At 38.9% G+C, this 20658-nt stretch overlaps 1 protein-coding gene across 1 annotated transcript in view; it reads left to right on the forward strand.

Moving 5' to 3' along the window:
• The window catches only part of MROH9 (maestro heat like repeat family member 9), an 84770-nt gene that overhangs the window by 58457 nt on the left and 5655 nt on the right, over positions 1-20658 (forward strand). Inside the window, exons 16-20 of the mRNA XM_029933068.1 lie at positions 9405-9542; positions 12209-12385; positions 14754-14906; positions 15011-15127; positions 15724-15826. Of these exons, the coding sequence (XP_029788928.1) occupies positions 9405-9542; positions 12209-12385; positions 14754-14906; positions 15011-15127; positions 15724-15826 (688 nt within the window). The remainder of the gene's footprint in view (positions 1-9404; positions 9543-12208; positions 12386-14753; positions 14907-15010; positions 15128-15723; positions 15827-20658) is intronic.

The following is a 20658-nucleotide window of genomic DNA, read 5'->3' on the forward strand; positions in this document are numbered from 1 at the left end:
CTTGGCTGCATGTTTTTTCTGTTCATCACATTGAAGATTTCCTGCCATTCCTTCCTGGCCTGCCAAGTTTCATTAGATAGGTCTGTAACCACTCTGATAGCTTTCCCTTTGTATGTGAGGGCCCTTTTCTCCCTAGCTGCTTTCAGAATTCTCTCTTTATCTTTATATTTTGCCAGTTTCACTATGATACATTTTGCCAAATGCCGATTCAAATTACGTCTTAAGGGAGTTCTTTGTACCTCTTGAATTCGAATGTCTATTTCTTTTCCCAGATTTGGGAAATTCTCAGTTATAATTTGGTCTAGTATCCCTTTAGGCCCTTTCTCTCTGTCTTCCTCTTCAGGAATTCCTATGAGACGGATGTTGTTCCATTTGATTGTATCACTCAGGTCTCGAATTCTCCTTTCCTGCTCTTGGATTAATTTCTCTCTCTTTTTTTCAGCTTCCTCTTTTGCTATAACTATATCTTCTAATTCATCCATTCTTCTCTTGGCCTCGTCAATCCTTGAGGTGGCTGCCTCCAGTTTGTTATTCACCTCATCTATAGCCTTTTTAAATTCATCACACCTATTTTCAAGGCCCCTAGTCATTGTCTCAGTTGATTCTTTGATGTTTTTCTCAACTCCAGCAATTAATTTTATGACAAGTTTTTTAAATTCCGGTATGTTGTCTAGATCTGCCTTGAGCAGTTCTGTGGCTGTGACTTCCTCCTGGAGGTTCTTCAGGGGAGAGTTCCTTCGTTTTGTCATTTTTGCTAGTTTTCTGGTCTCTTGTCACCTTTAGAAAGCTCTTCGTGCACTGTGCACCTGTTAATATTTCTCTGTTAAAGGAGGCTTATTGACTGTCCAGGGCCTGTCGTTTCAGGAAATATTCTCTTAATGGTGTCTCTCGGTTTCTCTTGTTGTGCCTGTGAATGTTTTATTTCCCTACTCAGCAATATTTGGGACTTGGTGTCATGCACACTTTGGCTTGTTTCTTGGTGTAGCCCTAAGAAGGAAAACAGACAGACAAACACAGAGGGAACAGAAGCACCCAGGCACACAGACAAATCAAACAAAGAAACACATTAAAAGGGGGAAAGAAAAGAAAGAAAATGGAAAGGAAAGAGATGAATAGAAGAGAAAAGGGAAAAGAAAGAAAAGAATAAAAAGGGGTCGGAGACAACAAAGGGCAGTGGACAGTCTGAAAGTGTATGACCAGTTGAGGGGAGAGGTAAGGATGGGATACAGGAGAATATATCTGGATTGCAAGAAGGTGAAAATACAAAGGGAGAAAGGAGAAAGGAAAATAAGGAGTAAGAATTTAAAAGAATTAAGTAAAAAAAATTAAAAATATTAAAAATATAAAAAGTAAATAAAAGGGGGTCGGAGACAACAAAGGACTGTGGACAGTCTAAAAGTGTATGACCAGTTGAGAGGAGAGGTAAGGATGAGATTCAGGAGAATATATCTGGATTGCAAGGAGGTGAAAAAGAAAGGGAGAAAGGAGAAAGAAAAATAAGGAGTAAAAATTTAAAAGAATTAAGTAAAAAAAACAAGGTAATAATAACAAAGAAATAATTACGAAAAAAGTGAAGAAAAAAAGAAAAAAAAATTTATAAGAAAAAAAGAAGCAGCTCCCCCTTGTGGATAGGCGTGGTTTGGTGTGGTAGGTCTCGGAGGCTGCTGTCAGAGGCTCCGCCTTGGTGTCTGCAGAGATTAGAATGGTGTCATGCCAAGCTCCGCTGAACTATGCACTGTAGGCCACTCTAATGAGTCCCATCTCCTTGTGCTGCAGTTGAGCTGAGTTGTGTTTTCCAGGCCTGCCTCGGTTCAAAGTTCCAGTCCATGCATGTTTATGCTACCACAGATGAGATGTATTTGCTTTGGTGGCTGGCTTCTTAGGGGGAAGAATCAGTTTGTCTTGGCTCAGGCAGGGATTTCGGCTGCCCCTGACTGAGGTGAGATGCTCAGCAGGAGGTGAAATGCGTGCCTTCACAGACCCAACTGCGGAGTCCCCACCCCCAGCCGGGATTGCGATCGTATTGTGGGAGAAATGAGTCTCTCTTGGCTTCGGGCAGCTGTTGCCCAAGGCACTGTGCGCTGCTGGAAATGAGCTGGAAGCTCCTGCAGCTTCAGCATGTGCCCAGGCCTCCACCGCCGCCAACTCCCTGCCGGGATCACATAGGTGTGGGCCCTATTTTTTCTCTGTTGGTACTCGGGATTCGGGATTTGCACGGCCAATGCTGGGGGTGAGATGCGTCATGGAGATGAGGTGCATGGTCCCACTCCCAAAACCGAGATCAAAGTGAGCGCCCCTGATGCTGCTGCAGCGGCGGCCCCTGATTCCCCGCCAAGATGGTGTAGGGCTGGAAGTTGTTCTTTCCCTTGTGCCACCTGGGTTCGGGATTCAGGCTACCCAGCAGTTATGTATGGAGTGAGTTTCTCTCTCCAACCGTGGCCAAGCTTCCCCAGAAACAGTACTACAAGCGTGTTCAGTCACTCTGTCCCTTCCCTTTTTCTCTCAGGCTCTTGCGCGCGTTTGCCCTGTGTTGGGCTGGGGCTCCCGCCTCCCCTGCCCGTCTCGTGCTGGCCCATTTTCCAATCTCCCCAGTTCGCACTCACTCATTAGGTATCTTTGAGGTTGTCTTCTTTCTGGATTCCGTATTTTCTCCTTCTGCTCTTGCAGATGAAAGTAATGTCCTGCTCAGTTCAATAGATGGGGCAGACAGAGTTTACAGAGCTCCCTTCCTCTCTGCCATCTTGGCTTCTCCTGTATTTTACCTTATTTTAGTCTTGTCAGCCAGCAATACTTAACATAGCACTATTGATGCTTCTGCCATTAATTTATACATGTTATTTCTAATTTTCTACGGATCTATGGAACAATCAAGTTTACATGTTTTGTGTCTTACTTTCACTATTTTAGTTTACTTCCTTCTAAGAGACTCCAAGAATCTGAAATAAAAACAAGAGTATAAATATTCTCAAGGCCAGGAATTTTTTATTGACAAACTTATTTCTGGAAGGTGCTGCCAACCAGCGCTTCCATGCATTTTGTGGGTGCACTCAGCCCACTGCCCTCTTGCTGTTATTGATCGATGACCTTCCCAATTTCAGAGGTGGATGTGATGTCTTGTGAGTGATTTGACTTGGCCTCAGTTTCTGAATTTTTAGAGGGTTGAACATTTTAAAACTATAATCATTCATAAATTAAATTTCTGTAATCTGAACAACACAACCTCTTCTTTGCCCATTTGCTTATTAAAGGCTTAGTGTTTTTCTCAGTGAATTGTGTGATCTCCTGTCACTGTCTCTCTCCCTTTCTCTCTTACAACACACACACATAGAAATTTGTGAAGGATATTAAGTGTGTTATACATTGGATTATAATGCCTGTTGAGAATCAGTGCCCAGTTTGTTTGCCTTTTAATTTTGTTTATGGAACATGAATTTGTTTATAAAAATTAAGCATTAAAAATCTACTGTGGCTGAAGAGATTATAAATATTAATTTATCATTTGTTCATCTTTATATAAATTTTTACATGTAATGTTGTTTCCCATGAAGCTTATATGGTATACCACAAAGTGGGATCTAGCTTTAGTTTTCACTGAATAGTTAACTTCCTATCCCAGCATCATTTAATGAATATGCCTTAAATTCGTTACTCACTGGTGATAGTACCTTTATGAATTCTATTATTAATTTCATGTACATACACACAACACACGACACACACCCATAGTAGAGTCTCTCTGAATCACACTGTTAGGCTCTATTTATATTTTCACTCCTGTGGAAGTATCACAATGAAATTGTGGCAGTTTGCAATAAACTTTTTAAAAATTTATGATTATTTTTGAGAGAGGGAGAGACAGAGTATGAGCAGGTAAGGAGCAGAGGGAGAGAGAGACACAGAATCTGAATCAGGCTCTAGGATCTGAACTGTCAGACAAAGCCCAATGCGGGGCTCGAACCCACAAACCATGAGATTATGACCTGAGCCGAAGTCGGATGCTTAACCCACTGAGCCACCCAGGCGTCCCTGCAATAAACTTTAATATCTTCCAAAACAACTTTCCCTAAATTCTCTTCAGGATGTCTTTAGTCCTGCCTAGCATTTGTCCTCTGGTTACATTTTAAAATAATTTTGCCAGGTTTAAAGGAAAAACACTTTCACTGAAACTGTGATTTCAGTTAAATTAAAGCTATGAGCTTCTTAGGAATATTTGGGATTTTTATAATATTTTCACTTCTCTTTTTTTATTCAATATTTTGTCATTTTCACATAAATCTTACTTATTAATTCTGGAACTCTTAAGTAGTTTATATTATTTTAAACTGTTAGTGAAAATGTGGCTTCCTTGTTTTGGTTCTCAAATGTATCCTTATTAAATTTCACTTTGGGTATAGGTTTTTGTATTTGTTTTGTGTTTTGAGACAGCAACCACACAATATAACAGTAGGTTCAGGTGTATAGTGTAGTGATCCAACAACTCTATACGTGATGCTGTGCTAGCTACCATCACGCAACATTATTACAATACCACTGACTGTATTCCCATTGCTGTATCTTTTATTCCCATGATTTACTGATTCTTTTATTCCGTAACTGGAAACCTGTATCTCCTACTCTCTTCCACTCATATTGTCTATCCCTCTCCCCCATCAGTTTGTTCTCTGTATTTATGAACCTGATTCTTCTTTTAATTTGTTTATTTGTTTGTTCTGTTTTTTAGGTTCCACATATGAGTGAAATTATATGGTATTTGTCTTTCTCTGTCTTACTTCTTTCAGTCAGCATTATACCCTCTAAGTCCATCTGTGTTGTTGCAAATGGCAACACCTCATCTTTTTATGGCTGAATAATATTCCGCTTTGTATGCACCACATCTTCTTTACCTTTTCATAGACACTTGGGCTGCTTCCTTAATGTAAATAAGGCTGCAATAATCATAAGGGCACATGTATCTTTTTGAATGAGTATTTTTGTTTGCGTTGAGTAAATACCCAATAGTGGAATTATTGGATCATATAGTATTTCTATTTTTAATTTTTTGAGGAACCTCCATACTGTTTCTCCAATTATGGCCATTTTCATTCAATTTTCAAGCTCATTATTGCTAAATTTTCAGGAAAATTAGACTGTATTGTCTTAAATTCAGTTACTTTCTTATGCCCTAATAGTAATCCTAATAACATTTCTGTTAATTCTCTTGGATTTTCTGAGTATATAATCCTGTTGTATGAAAAATAAGGATACCATATTGTTATCTCCATTCAAATTACTTTCCTGAATCTTGTATTTTTACGTTGGCCCTTAAAGTTCCTTTTTGTGAATAATCTGACCTTTCTTTTGCCTCGTATGATCTTAGTGTTTTTCTCAGGGAATTGGATAATTCCCTCTCTGTCTCTCTCTCTCCCTCAAATACACACATCTGTGAAGGATATAAAATAACTTATGGACATATGTTTTGACTATACATCCTTAGTGAAATATATTCTTAGGACAAAAAAATCTATAAAGAAGTATTCACTTTTACTCAAGATATTTAGTGATACTGTATGTATCAATAAATTTTAAGACTATGGTATGCATTATATAGCAGAAAGCAAATGGGGATATATATTAATACTATTGCCACCAAGTTTTTCCAGGTAAGAGAAAGATGAGGAACACATAATACCCTAAAAAGCTAACATAAACTCTGTTATATTAGATTTGAACTCAATATATCAACATTGTCAAAATGAACTCATGACTGAAAAAAAAGAATATATCTTGGTTCAAGTAAAGGCCAAGAAGATGATATTCCAATAGCAATTAGTATTCTTTAGGATCCATTTCTGATGTTTGCTAAATATCATTACTTGTTAAAAGGAACCCCGTCTCCTTGAAGAAATGGCTGATTTCAGGGGTCAAGAAAAAGATAAGACAATCCTGAAAGATCTAGTTTTTCCACAAGCCAAGAAGTGTGCAAAAAGAGATAAGTCATGTCAAAAAGACACGAGTCAACTTGAAAGGGCTCCTACTGGCCAAAATTTAGCATCAAAAGAAGGAACAACTGCAAATAATTGTAATATGTTGGGAAGAAAATTTTTTTAATGCTTGAATCCTTGGTGGTGCTCAATATTGGAGATCTGAGAGAGAGAGAGAGAGAGAGAGAGAGAGAGAGAGAGAGATGCCAGCCAGTAACTATAGAGGGAATGCTAGAAGTAGGAAATCACCACTTTGCAAGTCCCAATGGGACAACTAAATAAAGAGAAAATTATCAATGAACTTTAAAATCATTAGGTGAAAGGCTGTTGGAGAACAACATTCACATAATTCACAAATTATCACCCACAGATGAGTTACTAATTATATATAGAAAACATGCCTTTATGTGTTGATGTGTAGTGATCACTCAAAAAGAATTAACTTTGATCCTATTTAGGATTAAGAATCAATAACTAGTAGTCTTCCATTGTTCCTAAGCTATTTTAATTTGTCTAATTTTCTTTGCCTCATGGCTAGGACAAAGCCCTAGCATAGGTAATATTGAAAACTGTGGTCTCAGGGGAACCAAGGTGGCTCAGTCTGTTAAGTGTCCCAACGTCAGCTCAGGTCATGATTTCACCATTTGTGAGTTAGAGCCTACACTGGGTCCTCAAATCTCAGCAGAACCTGCTTAGAAAGCTCTTTCTCCCTCTCTTTATGCCTCTCCCCCACTCATGCTTGCTCTCTCTCTCTCTATCTCTCTCTCAAATAAATAAAAATTACAAAAAAAGAAAGAAAGAAAAGAAAAGAAAAGAAAAGAAAAGAAGAGAAAAGAAAAGAAAAGAAAAGAAAAGGAAGGAAGAAAAGCCACCACAGAGCATCCTAGTGCACATCACTGGTTAAGAACCATTGACACACATTGGCTCAGTCGATTAAGCGTCCAACTTTGGCTCAGGTCATGATCTCACGGTTCATGCGTTCGAGCCCTGAATTGGGCTCTGTGTTGACAGCTAGCTCAGAGCCTGGAGCCTGCTTCAGCTTCTGTGTCTCCCTCTGTCTCTGATCCTCCCCTGCTCACACTGTCTCTCTCTGTCTATCAAAAATAAATAAAAACATATTAAAATTTTTTAAAAAGAACCATTGACACAGAGAATATCCAATATTCTCTTTAAATTTTAATCTATTCCACACGCCCTTACTGCTCATTTTGTTCTTACTCTTTAATATGATATTGGTCAAAATTTGTCTGTTATAATGCTTTCCCCCACCCCCAGCACAGCTGTTAGATTGATTGATTCCACTGTTTTTCTGTTTCCCAATGTCATAACCCCTGCTTCTCTCTTTATTCTTTTCTTACATCAATTTCCTTTAGTATGTTCTTATTTCTTGTGATATTTTACTTCTCATACTTTCAGGAAATAAATAATTTATTCCTTTTTAACATTTCTTTTCAAGAAAAGTCAAGTTGTGCATTTTCTTCCAACCACCATGTGCACATCTATTTTATTTCCATTTTCATTATTTTCATTGTTCTGCAGTAATCTTTGTCACATGTTAGAGTTCCTCTGCGTTTTACAACTTTGATCCACAAAAGGGAGAATTCTCTTACATTTCCAGGTGCTTATAGGCTTTTTTCTTCCATTTACACTTTCTTTTTGGTTTCTCCTTTTCTTATATACATCATGATTTTTTAAAGGTGTTTTTTAAATCATTTTTTTAGGGAAGTTATTGATTTTTTTTATCTGATCATTAATTTCTGTGAAAGTTGTTTGGAATATTGAAAGAAAAAAAATGGTCTTTCTTCCCCTCTCACTTTTGCTCTCTTGCTCTCTATTTTTCTGTGTACTTGACCTGTCTTAGTCATATTTTAAATTCTTGAAATATTTTTTGTTATACTGTCACTTGTGTCTCGTAGACATTTTTAAAATATGTATATTTTGGCTGCTAGTTACTAGAAGTATAAAAGTTCGTGGTAATCACATCTTAATCTTGGGTATTAGCTGTTCAAGACTAAAACCCCATAAACTGGCCTCTACATCCCTGCCTGCCCTCCAGCCTCACTACCTTCCAGTCTTCTCTTCCCTTCTCATCCTATAACTCTGGCCTTCTTTCAGATGTTCAAACACAACCTGCTCATCTACCACAAGACCTTTGCACATGGGTTACCTTCCTTGAGATTATCTTCTCCGAACACTTATCTAGCTAATGCCAACTCTGCTTTCAAGTCCAAATCTAAATAACAATTTCCATTCCAATTTCAGTCTACAAATTCAGTTATCCTTTAAATGATTTTGTGGCACCTTGTGGCTTTTTTTGCTAGTACTGATCACAATTAGCAACTCTGTTTTCTTTTTTTTTTTTAATGTTTTATTTATTTTTGAGAGAGAAAGACAGAGAGAGCATGAGCAGGGGAGAGTCAGAGAGAGAGGGAGACACAGAATCTGAAGACAGACTCCAGGCTCTGAGCTGTCAGCACAGAGCCCGATGTGGGGCTTGAACCCACAAACCACGAGATCGTGACCTGAGCCGAAGACAGACACTCAACCGACTGAGCCATCCAGGGGCTCCGTCAACTCTGTTTTCATTGGCAAAAAAGTATCATAACTCACACAGTGTACTATAGCATCATTGTACAGTATCAGCTTCTCTCGCTAGTCTGTAAGCTCCACAAGGTCATAGATTGAGACTGTTCTGCTCACTACTGTATCTATTTACTAGCATAGTGCCTGGCCCATGGTAGGCACAGCCTCTGAGTATATAGAACCATTCGCTGTTAAGAAACTCACCCACTGAACTACAATCTGGGAGAGGGGGGTAATTTAAATTGAGTCACTAGGCTCTCAAGAATGGAGAGGAAAAAAATTGTTAATATATATATTTACCTCCTAACAACATGGGAGGTGGGACACTGACCCCCATGCCATCAGAAATCCACGTATAATTTTGACTCCCCCCAAAACCTATTCACTGATAGCCTACTGTTGATTGGAAGCCTTTCCAATAACATAAACCATCAATTAACACATATTCTGTATGTTACATGTATTATATACTGTATTCTTACAGTAAAGTAAGCTAGAAAAAAGAAAATGGTATTTTAAAAAATGATAAGGAAAAAGAAATACATTTATAGTACTGAGGTGTAAAAAATCTGCATATAAGTGGACCCACATAGTTCAAACCCGTGTTGATCAAAGGTCAACTGTAGACATATGCAGATAGATATAGATACATTTATTTCCTATTATGACTGCTATTTCTCCTTCCAGAGAGCTCAGAAATCATGAACACAGAAGCATGTGTAGAGATGCATATAAGCATTTGGAATTTTAGTGAGATTTATGCTACAGCTTTACTGAGAATGTCTGAGTTTTTAGGACTGAAGCAGAAATCGTGCATCGGCCTTTACTCTGCTTATGAACTTATTGCCTGTTTTCTTTCAGCTTCTGAACCACTTCTTCAAGGACCCATTCCCAGAAGAATTTTTGGTTCTCTTCAGAAACTGGGTCAATGATTCCAATCCTACCGTTAGCGAACTGAGCCTCAAAAAAATTGCCAACATGGCTCCAGTTATCAATGAGGTTTGCATGAGTGTGTGTGTGTGTGTGTGTGTGTGTGTGTGTGTGTGTGTGTGATTTGTGATGCCATCACCATCAAAGTCAACCTGGGATTCCATATTGCTCAATCTCCTCACTGGTAAAACATGATATTTCTCGGTTTCTAATAGCTAAATCAAGATTAAAACCTGATGTTTTATCAGCAAGAAAATTGGGTTGAATAGAAGCTGTGTGGTAAGTAAATTCAGTAACGTAATGACCTTGTTTATACTTTTCCCACAAAATCATTCATTGCCCTCAGAATTGATCAGCATTGTCCTTCACTAAATCTTTTCTTACCATCGAAACCACGCACACAGTAAGTTAACTTCCCCTCCAACATACACATGTGCCAACACATTAAGTCCTATCTTGGAGCATTTGCTTAAAATCTTTCTTTCATGCTTCACAGCACGTTCCTCCGTCACCCACACATATTCACATTTGTCTCCTTTTTCTGCTCAAGTCAAGTCTGCTGAATAGTCTGACCTGGCAGCATCATCTTCTCAGAACCACACCAAGTATGAGCACTTACTTACACAATATTTTATATCAGTAATTCCCTAGGAAGGACCTGCGGGATTCAGTCAGTTAAGCATCTGACTCTTGATTTGGGCTTGGGTCATAATTGCAACATTTGTGAGTTCAAGCCCCGAGTCAGGCTCTGTGCTGACAGTGGAGAGTCTGCTTGAGATTCTCTCTCTTCCTCGCTCTCTGCCCCTCCCTGACTCTCTTGCCCTCTCTCAAAATAAATAAACGTAAAAAAAATAATTCTCTATGTATGACTCTTGAGCCAGCAGTATCAGCGTCTCCCAGAAACTTTTTAGAAATGCAAATTGCCAGGCCCCACCCAGGCCTGTGGAATCAGGAATCCTGGAGGTGGGACCCACCGACTTGTGTTTTTGAAATTCTTCCAAGTGATTCTAATACAGTTTCAACTTGAGAACCACTGTCTTTTACACTGTTTCCTATGGAGTCATGTGAATACTTAATGCTTTCCAGGAAGATTGAATCTATTCCCTTTACATTTTGTAATTCTCTTATAAATTCCTTTTGTAAAAGTTTTTATTTAAATTCCAGTTAGTTAACATACAGTGTAATATTAGTTTCATATATACAATTTATTGGCTCAGCACTTACATATAACACCCAGTGTTCATCACAAGTGCCTTCTGTAATCCCCATCCCCTATTTCATCGGTCCCAAATCCCTTGCATAATGGAATTATGCTGTTTCCATAAATCATGGTTGATTTAATAATAAGTGTAATAATAAGTCCTTCTTTATCTATTAAGCATAGTCTCTGAAAACCTGGAGCCTATCAATGGGCACCCATTTTTGCATTTAGAAATGAGCCATGGTCTGTTTACTTTAAATAAATCACACATGTCAGGGTACATTCTATTAGTAATCAGAGTTATTTATTGCCTTGTCTAGCAATGTTATTAACAACTGAAAGGAAGATTCCGTGTCAAGGTTATCTAGAAGAGGAAGAGAGAAACAGAGGAGAGGGAGCTGGGTGGAGATCACATATGATCTATTGGTAAAGACAACTTTCTAGCCAGATGTCAGGTCTCTGGCTATTTTTTTTGGTATCTGTGTGTTTCTTTTCTTTTCTTTCCAGCTTTTGTTTCTCTTCTTTGGTGTCTACTTTTTACCTTTCTCCTTGCCTTATAATTTGCTGTCTCTGACTCCTGTGCCTCGGCTCAGCAGCTCAATGGCTCTCAAGCCCACACAAGCCACTGGCACCTGGTTTAGAGGTCACGCTGTTCGTGTGTGCTGATGAATGCTTCACAACCAGCTCTCTAGAAATAACACCAATTTTTCTGGTGTATGCACTCTCAACACGGCTAACGTCAAGTTCTCAAAGGGGCGTCATTAAACAAAGAACTGGGGAGAAATATACAGTAGCACATCACAATTTAATATTCTCACCATACAGATATGATATGTGTACTTAAGCTCAATGGAACCGAAGAAATAGGAAGTGAGAAGTTTTAAGGATTTATTACCTTTGTTTTATTTCTTTATAAATTTATAAAACTTGGCTTTTAATCATGACTTTTAAAATTTGAATTCCAGTGTAGTTAACATGCCATGCTATGTTGGTTTCAGGTGCGCAGTATAGTGGTTCAACAATCCTATATGTCACCCAGAGCTCATCGTAATCAGTGTGCCCTTTTTTTTAAAAAATTCATATTTGAGAGAGAGAGCAAGAGAGAACGAGCATGAGTAGGGGAGGGGCAGAGAGAGGGAGACACAGAATCTGAAGCAGGCTCCAAGCTCTGAGCTGTCAGCACAGAGCCCAATGTGAGGCTCAAACTTGTGAACCACAAGATCATGACCTGAGCCGAAGTCGGACACTTAACCAACTGAGCCACTCAGGCACCCCAATAAGTGTGCTCTTGAACCCCTTCATCTCACCCATCCGCCCACACCCCTCCCCTCTGGCAGCCACCAGGTTGTTCTCTAGAGTTAAGAGTCTGTTTTAACAATCAGCTTACAAAATTTTTGACAATGTGATGATTGACCTTGTGGGGGCAACCCCACCACACCCCTGCACGCTGCCCAAACGCTGGTGTGTGTACCAAATGCTACCTCAAGTCTCCTTCTAGCTCTAAAATCCAACCATTTTCCTCTTGTATGTATAGATAGAAAACGTCTGCAGCTTATTAATATGCATCTTGGATGCCTTCCTCTCAAAAGATGAGACTGTTGTAATGTGGGCCTTACTCACCCTTAGAAAACTTTTAGACAAACTGGACAAGCTGACCTACTCTTCTTTGTGCACTAGGATTGCTTCCAGCTACTCCCCTCTGATGTACCACGTGAGTTACAGTTACATACGTGACATCGATTAGATTTTACAGTTAAGCTGAAGCCCCACAAGAGAGTCATTTGTGCAAAGCACCATTTCTCTTATCTTTCCAGAGATAACAGCATGAGTCAAATAAGTACCGTCTCTCTATATGTAGTTACATATATATGTAAGTCAACTATGAGAACCTGGAAAAGTTGGCCCATAAGAAAAGAGAATCAAAAAATAGCCTCTGCCTTTGGATGAAACAGGAATTGTAGCTCAGTAGCTGTATCTTGGCTAACTCTGGGTCTGGATTCCCTGGGTTCAAATTCCTGTTCTGTCTCTGATAAGCTGTGAAATCTCCACCTGTAAAATAGAGAGAGTGGCACGTGTATTATGGGCTTTAGAGAGGACATGTATAATGCCCCAAGTGTGTTTGTTATTATCATATAAAACTCTAAGGAAAAGGTCTCTCATCAAAAAGTTGTGCATTTTGAAAATTATCATTTTGTATAGTAAATGTTTTCTAGAAAAAGCAATATATTTTAATAAACAACAACATTTTGGTATGCCCTGGAGAATGGCATGAAGAATCTATTTATTTTTAAACACTTCTATGAGTGGTTTGTGAACGAAAGAATTATTTCAGAGAAAATTATTTTGCCAAAATTAATAGGTTCTTAATTATTCAGATTTCATTGAAGAAGGGCATATATTATTATAGATAAAAAAGTAATTTAGTGGCAAAAATTATTTTCATAAGAACATAGTAATAATAATTGTAACAATAATGGTAACTGGATTTATTGAGCATTTACTAAGTACTAGTCACTCTTCTAAAAGATTTACATGGACTACATCATCTAATTCTCTAAACAACTCTATTACAATTATCTAATTTCATGTAAGGAAAATGAAGCAAAGAGAAATGAATATTTGGCCAAGTTCACACAACTAATAAGTAGTGAAAAAGTCCATGTAAAAAGTTATTTTCAAAATGAAATCATTTGGGAAAAAAACTAAACTTTAAAAATAATCAAACCAAACCAAATGAAAAGAGGCAAACTCAGAAAGAAGAGAAAAGTACCAAATATTGATTTACCCTAAGTCATCCCTTGGATGTAGAGTATTTGAAAAATACTGTGTATCAGTGAAGCTATGACACTGTGTTTCTCCATATGAATAGAAAAGATTAATTTGCTCAAGCTTAATCTGTGGGCAATAAAACCGGGATTTCATCATGTGTGAGGCACATCGGAGCTCTTTCCACTGGTCCAGACAGGCTTTCAATGGTTAGCATATCTTCCTGTAGACAAAGGAGACAACGGGTAACTCACAGATAAATGCACTTTGCGGGTGTGTTAAATTTGACTTTCAAACAGTCTAAGTCCATTATTTTTAAACTGGGAGATTTCTCACAGAAAAATTGAATCGTAAATGAAATACCAGGAGATTTGAGAATACTGGAACCCACAAACCCATTTGGCAACAGTCTGCGGGGGCAGGATGGCCCCTCAGAGAGAGGCCAGAGCCCTCTCTACATCAGCCTCCCTCATCACCCTGCTTTCCTTAAATGCTACCTGCTCTTCCTGTTTAGGTCAGCTTTCTGGCCTCGAGGACATGATTCGATGACCATTACTTTAGGTTTTCACTTTGATCCACATTCATTAACCTCTGGGAAGCAACATACAAAGCCATACTACGCATTTGTATTTTGTTGGGAATATATCTAATATATTCCTGAGAACAGAAAGGAAAACCAAATGATGAAATCATGAACAAAAAATAGGAAGTGATACTATATTTTTAAAGATTAACCTCTTTTTTGACTGACAGTTTTTCTTTCCTAGCTTTTTATAATCCCGTAACCTTCCTATTCGGCACAAGCAAGCTCTTAGAAACCTGGTTCTAATGCCAATATGCAAAGAGTTCCCATTGGTGTTCGCTGATAATCTGCAAAGGCCTCTAGCATTTGAATACACAAAATGGTTACTTTAAGTACCTTACTAGAAATTACTGCCAGGTTATACAGATTTTTCCAATTTATATTTTTAAAGCACTCTTAAATACTGTCTTCCTGAATGTAAGAAACACTTCTCCCAGGCAATTTTCGTAATGCAATCTGAATTTTGGCAAGCAGATATTTATTTTCCAATCAGAAAAAGCTGACTACTTAGACCAAGATGAATCTTCTCTAAAAATAAATGATAATGATATATATGTATGTATGTATGTACATATATCTACATGGTATATATATATACATATGGTATATATACATGTAAATATATTTAAACATATATACAAATGTGTGAGAGATGTATCTCCCACTGCTTAAGGAAAAAAGGCTCAGTAATATCCTCAAATGTGGCTTTTTTTCTGTGTGCATATTGTAGAGCAATGAAGACATTCGGAGTACGGCCATTCAGCACTTTGGAGAATTACTCAGGGACATGAGTCTGTACACGTGGATGTTAGAGGGTGTGGTTCTTAGAAGCCTGGTGGCCCTGATCCTGTTCTTGGAAGACACAGAGATAAGTGTAGTTAAAGTAAGTCCTGTGATCTCGTTTCTTCCCCTAGTTTTGCAGAGAATCATAGTGTTTTATGTAACATCAGACGAACAGAGCCTGAGTGACCTTTTTCTGCTTCACAGGCATGTAAACATACATTAGCAGTCTGTGCCCCAGGAGTAAATTGGTCAATCTCTTATCTGCTCAAAGACAAATACTACAATTTTGAGCTGGTGGTGCTCAACCTCTGTAACAATCTTGTAAGTAACCCCTCGGTGTTTACTCCCTTAGGAGTTCTAGAAATAACTTGAAAGGAGACCCAAGGTGGTAAAGGTGTGGCAGGGACAAGAGTGGACCCTGGGAGAAGGAATGTGAAGAAAGGTTAACGTGTGAATAGTTACAAGCTAGGGCTTAAGACCAGAAAAAAACGAAATTTTCCACTTCTTCCCCAACGTTGATCATCTCTGGCTATCTTTCTCCAACCCACCCACTTTGAGCTACAGATGCTGGTAAAGGTGGGAACGGCATTTCAGATCACTAGATGCCAAACTGAGGTTACTTCGCCATCAGCTTAATGAGCTGGTGCTCTGAAAACCGGCACGAATCGCAGCAACAGACAAGTGGGGCTGGAAGAATGCTATGAAAAGGTTGGAAACACGAAGTTGGGCTTGGGAATCGTAACAAACTGAATAACACCTACAAACAAAAGAGTCAAGTGCATTCATAGAAATCACCAAGGTTTAAATTGGTCCTGATTTGTTATAAGCAACCAAGCTCTTTTTTTCTGGAAGCCTCTCTAGAAGGAACAAACGTGCTTTTTCCAATGATTACTTTTTTCCCTTCATTTTATTTTCAGCTTGTTTCTCATGAGAAGTACATTAAACATTTGATATCTGATACCTTGGGGTTCCTGAGAAGCTCTCAAGTACATCTGAGGAAAGCATCAATTATTTTAATTGGTAAATAAAATTCAATTGTCATTTTTTTTAATTTGCCTTACAAGGTACATAATGGGGTAGCAGCTGGAAGTCTGTCTGAAAAAAATACACATTTTCTTTGTGTATGAGGGACAGCACTGCCATGGCGGGAGCTGTGAACAAAGTTATATATGTAATGAGAATAAGAAAAACAAATTTTAGAAAATGTTTCTACAAACCAGATAAAAACCATGATATATATTTCTGTGAATCCAAAACGTTTTTATGTAAAGATCTAAGGTTTAATATAAACACACGGGCACTATATGGTGGGATAATGGGAGCACAGGGAAAAATCAACTTTCAAAGTGAGGAAAGCGTAAGAAAAAAAGGTATAACCATTAGTACACTATAACCAGCAGAAGAGAAAATACATATTGTTGATAAACCATTAAGGAAGGAACAACAGATACAGGGTTGAGAAATGCTAGCAAAAGGAATGAAAACCAGTAAGAAACGGTTTGAAAAGCTAAGGGACAAAGAAAGATCTAGAAGATACATAAAAAAAACCCCACAAATATGCATAAATGATATCCCTACAGAAGAAAAATGATTAGGAGCACCTCGGTGGCTCAGTCAGTTAAGTGTCCAACTTTGGCTCAGGTCATGTTCTCACGGCTTGTGAGTTCGAGCCCCGTGTCTGGCTCTGTGCTGACAGCTCAGAGCCTGGGAGCCCGCAGGCTGCTTCAGATCCTGTCTCCCTCCCTCTCTGCCCCTCCCCCACTCGTGCTTGCTCTCTCTCTCTCTCTCACTCTCTCAAAAGTAAATAAGCATTAAAAAATTAAAAATTAAAAAAAGAAAAATGATTAGAGCAAAAAGATATTCATTCAAAAGGTATAATTTAAGGGACTCTTGGGTGACTCAATCTGGTAAGCCTCCAACTCTTGATTTGAGCAGTTCATGATCTCAGATTTGTGAATTCAAGCCCCACATTGAGCTACAAAGAGCCTGCTTGGGATTCCTTTTCTCCCTCTCTCCCTGTCCACCGCCCCTCCAAAATAAATAAATAAACTTTAAAAAATAAACTAAATGTGCCATTTCTTTCCTAAATGGATCTATGCGTGGAATAAAATGCCAATTAAAATATCAGTAGGGCTTTCTTTTTTCAAAACTGGCATGTTGATTCTAAAAATAATGTGGAAAAGCTAGCATTCAAGAATCTCCAGGAAATTCTGACCAAAAGAAAAAAACGATGGGGCAGGGTGGTGGGGTGGGGGGTTGCTCTGTCATATATTAATATAGCTATAGTACTTAAAATCACACAGAATAAATAGACAAACAAATAGAACAAAATACCATCCAGAAATAACTCTCAAATCATGCAGTGTTTTAAAGTGAATCATTGGCTTTAACTAACAGTGATGAGAATATAGAATCTTCCTTAAATAGCTTGGGGACACCTGGTGAACCATCTGGAATTTCAAAAATTATTTTATTCCTATCTCACTCCTTACTTCAAATAAATTCCAGATAGTCAAAGGCTCAAATGCTAAAAATGAAACCATAATGATAAATAAAATTAGAATAGTATGGAAAACTTTTTTGTATAGTCATGGGGTGGGTAAGACCTTTCTAACGTAAAGGTCAAAATCTAGGAACCATAAAGAAAAGATAGATAAACTATGAAAAAAAGTAAATATTTCTGCAGGGCAAAACCACTATAAACAGAGTCAGAAGCCAAATTGAGATAATACCACAAATGAATCACCAAAGATTCTTTATAAATCCCTAAGAAAAGACAACCCATTAAAAAATGGACATTAGAGGCACCTGGGTGGCTCAGTCAGGGTAAGCATCTGACTTTGGCTTAGGTCGTGATCTTGCAGTTTGTGTGTTTGAACCCAGCATCCGTGTCTAAGCTGACAGCTCAGAGCCGGGAGCCTGCTTTGGATTCTCCCTCTCTTTCTCTCTCTGGCCCTCCCCCACCTGTGCTCTGTCTCTGTCTGTCTGTCTGTCTCTCTCTCTCTCAAAAATGAATAAAATTTTTAAAAAGTAATAAAATAAAATTTTAAAAAATGAACATTAGGGGCGCCTGGGTGGCTCAGTCGGTTAAGCATCTGCTTCGGCTCAGGTCAGATCTCACGGTTTGTGGGTTCGAGCCCCGCGTTGGGCTCTGTGCTGACAGCTAGCTCAGAGCCTGGAGCCTGTTTCAGATTCTGTGTCTCCCTCTCTCTCTGACCCTCCCCTGCTCCAGCTGTCTCTCTCTGTCTCTCAAAAATAAAAAATAAAAAGCAATAAAAAATTTTTTTAAAAATGAACATTAAACATGAAAAACATTATTTGACCCATAAACATGAAATTTTCATAACTTCAATGAAACGTGATGCATGTTGAAAGGATGAAACATTTCTATCCATCAAATTGACAAAGATCAAAAAGTTTTATGCTAGACAGTGTTGGTGAGGTTGCAGGAAGTAGACAATCACTCTACATTACTGGTGAGAAGGTAAAATTGCTACCATCTCTAAGAAGAGCAGTCTGGCAGTAGCCATCAAAATGCGGCATCTCCTCGCGGAAGGATTTATCCTCTGATAGACTCACACGTCAGCAATGACACATGGACGCAGATATTCACTACATCCTATGGCATCTCTCCCCCTTTGTGCTTTCCGATTACCTTCAGCCATTTCAACCGTGTTACACCAAGGAAGAAACCAAAAAAGAACAGGGCAAAAATCACTTTTTGTTTCTGGGTCAGCCCGATTTTACAAAGCTTTCTTCAAAGTGTCAACCAGTAGTTAACCTTACACGCTCAGTGACCACAACGGCCATCGTGTTTTTCAAGTCCTAAGTTACAAGACATGCTTGGAATTATGTGTGTGGGTGTTTTTTTCTTAATGGGCAAGAGGAGGACACTCATGTCACTTGGCATCTAGTAGTGTATCACAACTGCTGATGTTTAAAATTTGAGAGTTTTCTCATGAGTGTCTAGATTTCTGATTATTTGGCGGGAAAGATGGAGGCCAGCTGAACTTGCACTTCTGCCTGGTAAGAAGACTGTGTGGAGTGAACAGGCGTTCCCTCGTGGATGGAGCTTGTACGTCCTGTCTGCCGCCTTCCGGAGCTGAGATCACACTCACATGGGCCCTTTTGGCATTTTGTTCAATCCGCCATGTGTGTCAAAGCCTCAAATTCTGCTTCAACCTTCCTTTGTGATTTTCACAACGAGTAGAGGAGAGCCATTTAATTTCCAGGGGTGGTTGCCAACCTTTGCCACCTGTTTTGTTCCTTTGGTGATAGTATTGTATTAATGAAATGCATCCCTGAAGTGCAAGAAAGACCCAAAGATAGCTGTGGCTTAAACAAGATAGTGGTTCATTTCTCTGTCACGTAATGAGCAAAGTGTGAGGACACTGGCACCAGCTTTTCTGCTGCTTTAAGTGTTCTCATAGAGTTTCCTACATTAAGTCCAAGATGTTTGCTCCAGCTCTTTCAATCACTATTTTTTTTTTTTTGGAGAGAGAGCAGGGGAAGGGCAGAGGGAGAGAGAGAGAGAGAGAGAGAGAGAGAGAGAGAGAAAGAGAATCTTAAGTGAGTTTCATGTTCAGCCCGGAGCCCAGGCTCAATCTCATGACCCTGGGACATGACCTGAGCCGAAATCAAGACTCTGATGCTCAACCGACTGAGCCATCCAGGTACCCGCAATCTCTTCTACATGACAATCAACTGGAAAGAAAAAACTATGAAGAGATCACACTCATCTCTTTAAAGAGCAAATAGCAGGGGCGCCTGGGTGGCTCAGTCGGTTAAGCATCCGGCTTCGGCTCAGGTCATGATCTCACAGTTTGTGGGTTCGAGCCCCGCGTCGGGCTCTGTGCTGACAGCTAACTCAGAGCCTGGAGCCAGCTTCTGATTCTGTGTCTCCCTCTCTCTCTGCCCCTCCCTTGCTCGCGCTCTCTCTCTCTGTCTCTCAAAAATAAATAAAAACATTAAAAAAAATTTTAAAGAGCAAATAGCACTTCTGCTAAATGATCATTAGCCCAGAACACAGACATGCTGCCGCACAAGAGTGCAAATAAGTCTTGAAAATCTAGACTTCTGCTGGGCAGCCATATGTCCAGCTAAAACTAAAGGAAAGAAGCAATTTAACGTTGGGAGAAATCAGTACTCTCTAGCCCAGGGAAGTTTCATTCATCTGTTTATATTCTCTATCTAATTCTAAAAGGAATTGCGTTGGATTATAAAATAAAGCAGATAGAAAAGCATGTCAATTAAGGATACCCCACAACACACATTTTTGTTTCAAGCATTATTCTTAATGTTTAAGCTCTGCCAAGAAGAGTAGCTTGAGATTTATGATCTGAGTTATGAAAATGATCAATTGTTGTGATTCTTGTGATCACTGTTTTGACTGCAGCAGAGGCAATATGAAATATGGGTGGGGCTTAGATCAGATCGCGTTCACATCTCAGAACAACGCCCACTAGCCATGTGACCTTCACCAAGTTAACTCAATCTCTGAGGGCTTCAGTTTCATCATTTGGAAAATGAGGCTAACAAAAGCAGCTTCAAAACACTAAAGCATTAAAACCTATCTGCAGAAATTTAGGAGCTTTTTATAAAGGCAGTGGTTCATTCCTCTGTCATGTAATGGGCAAAGTGTGAGGACACTGGCACCAGCTTTTCTGTTGCTTTAAGTGTTCTCATAGAGTTTCCTACATTAAGTCCAAGATGTTTGCTCCAGCTCTTTGAATCACTATTTTTTTTTTTTTTTTTTGGAGAGAGAGCAGGGAAAGGGCAGAGGGAGAGAGAGAGAGAGAAAGAGAATCTTAAGTGAGCTTCATGTTCAGCCCAAAGCCCAGGCTCAATCTCTG

Source organism: Suricata suricatta, chromosome 3 (assembly GCF_006229205.1).
Source record: "Suricata suricatta isolate VVHF042 chromosome 3, meerkat_22Aug2017_6uvM2_HiC, whole genome shotgun sequence".
Classification (NCBI taxonomy): Eukaryota; Metazoa; Chordata; class Mammalia; order Carnivora; family Herpestidae; genus Suricata; species Suricata suricatta.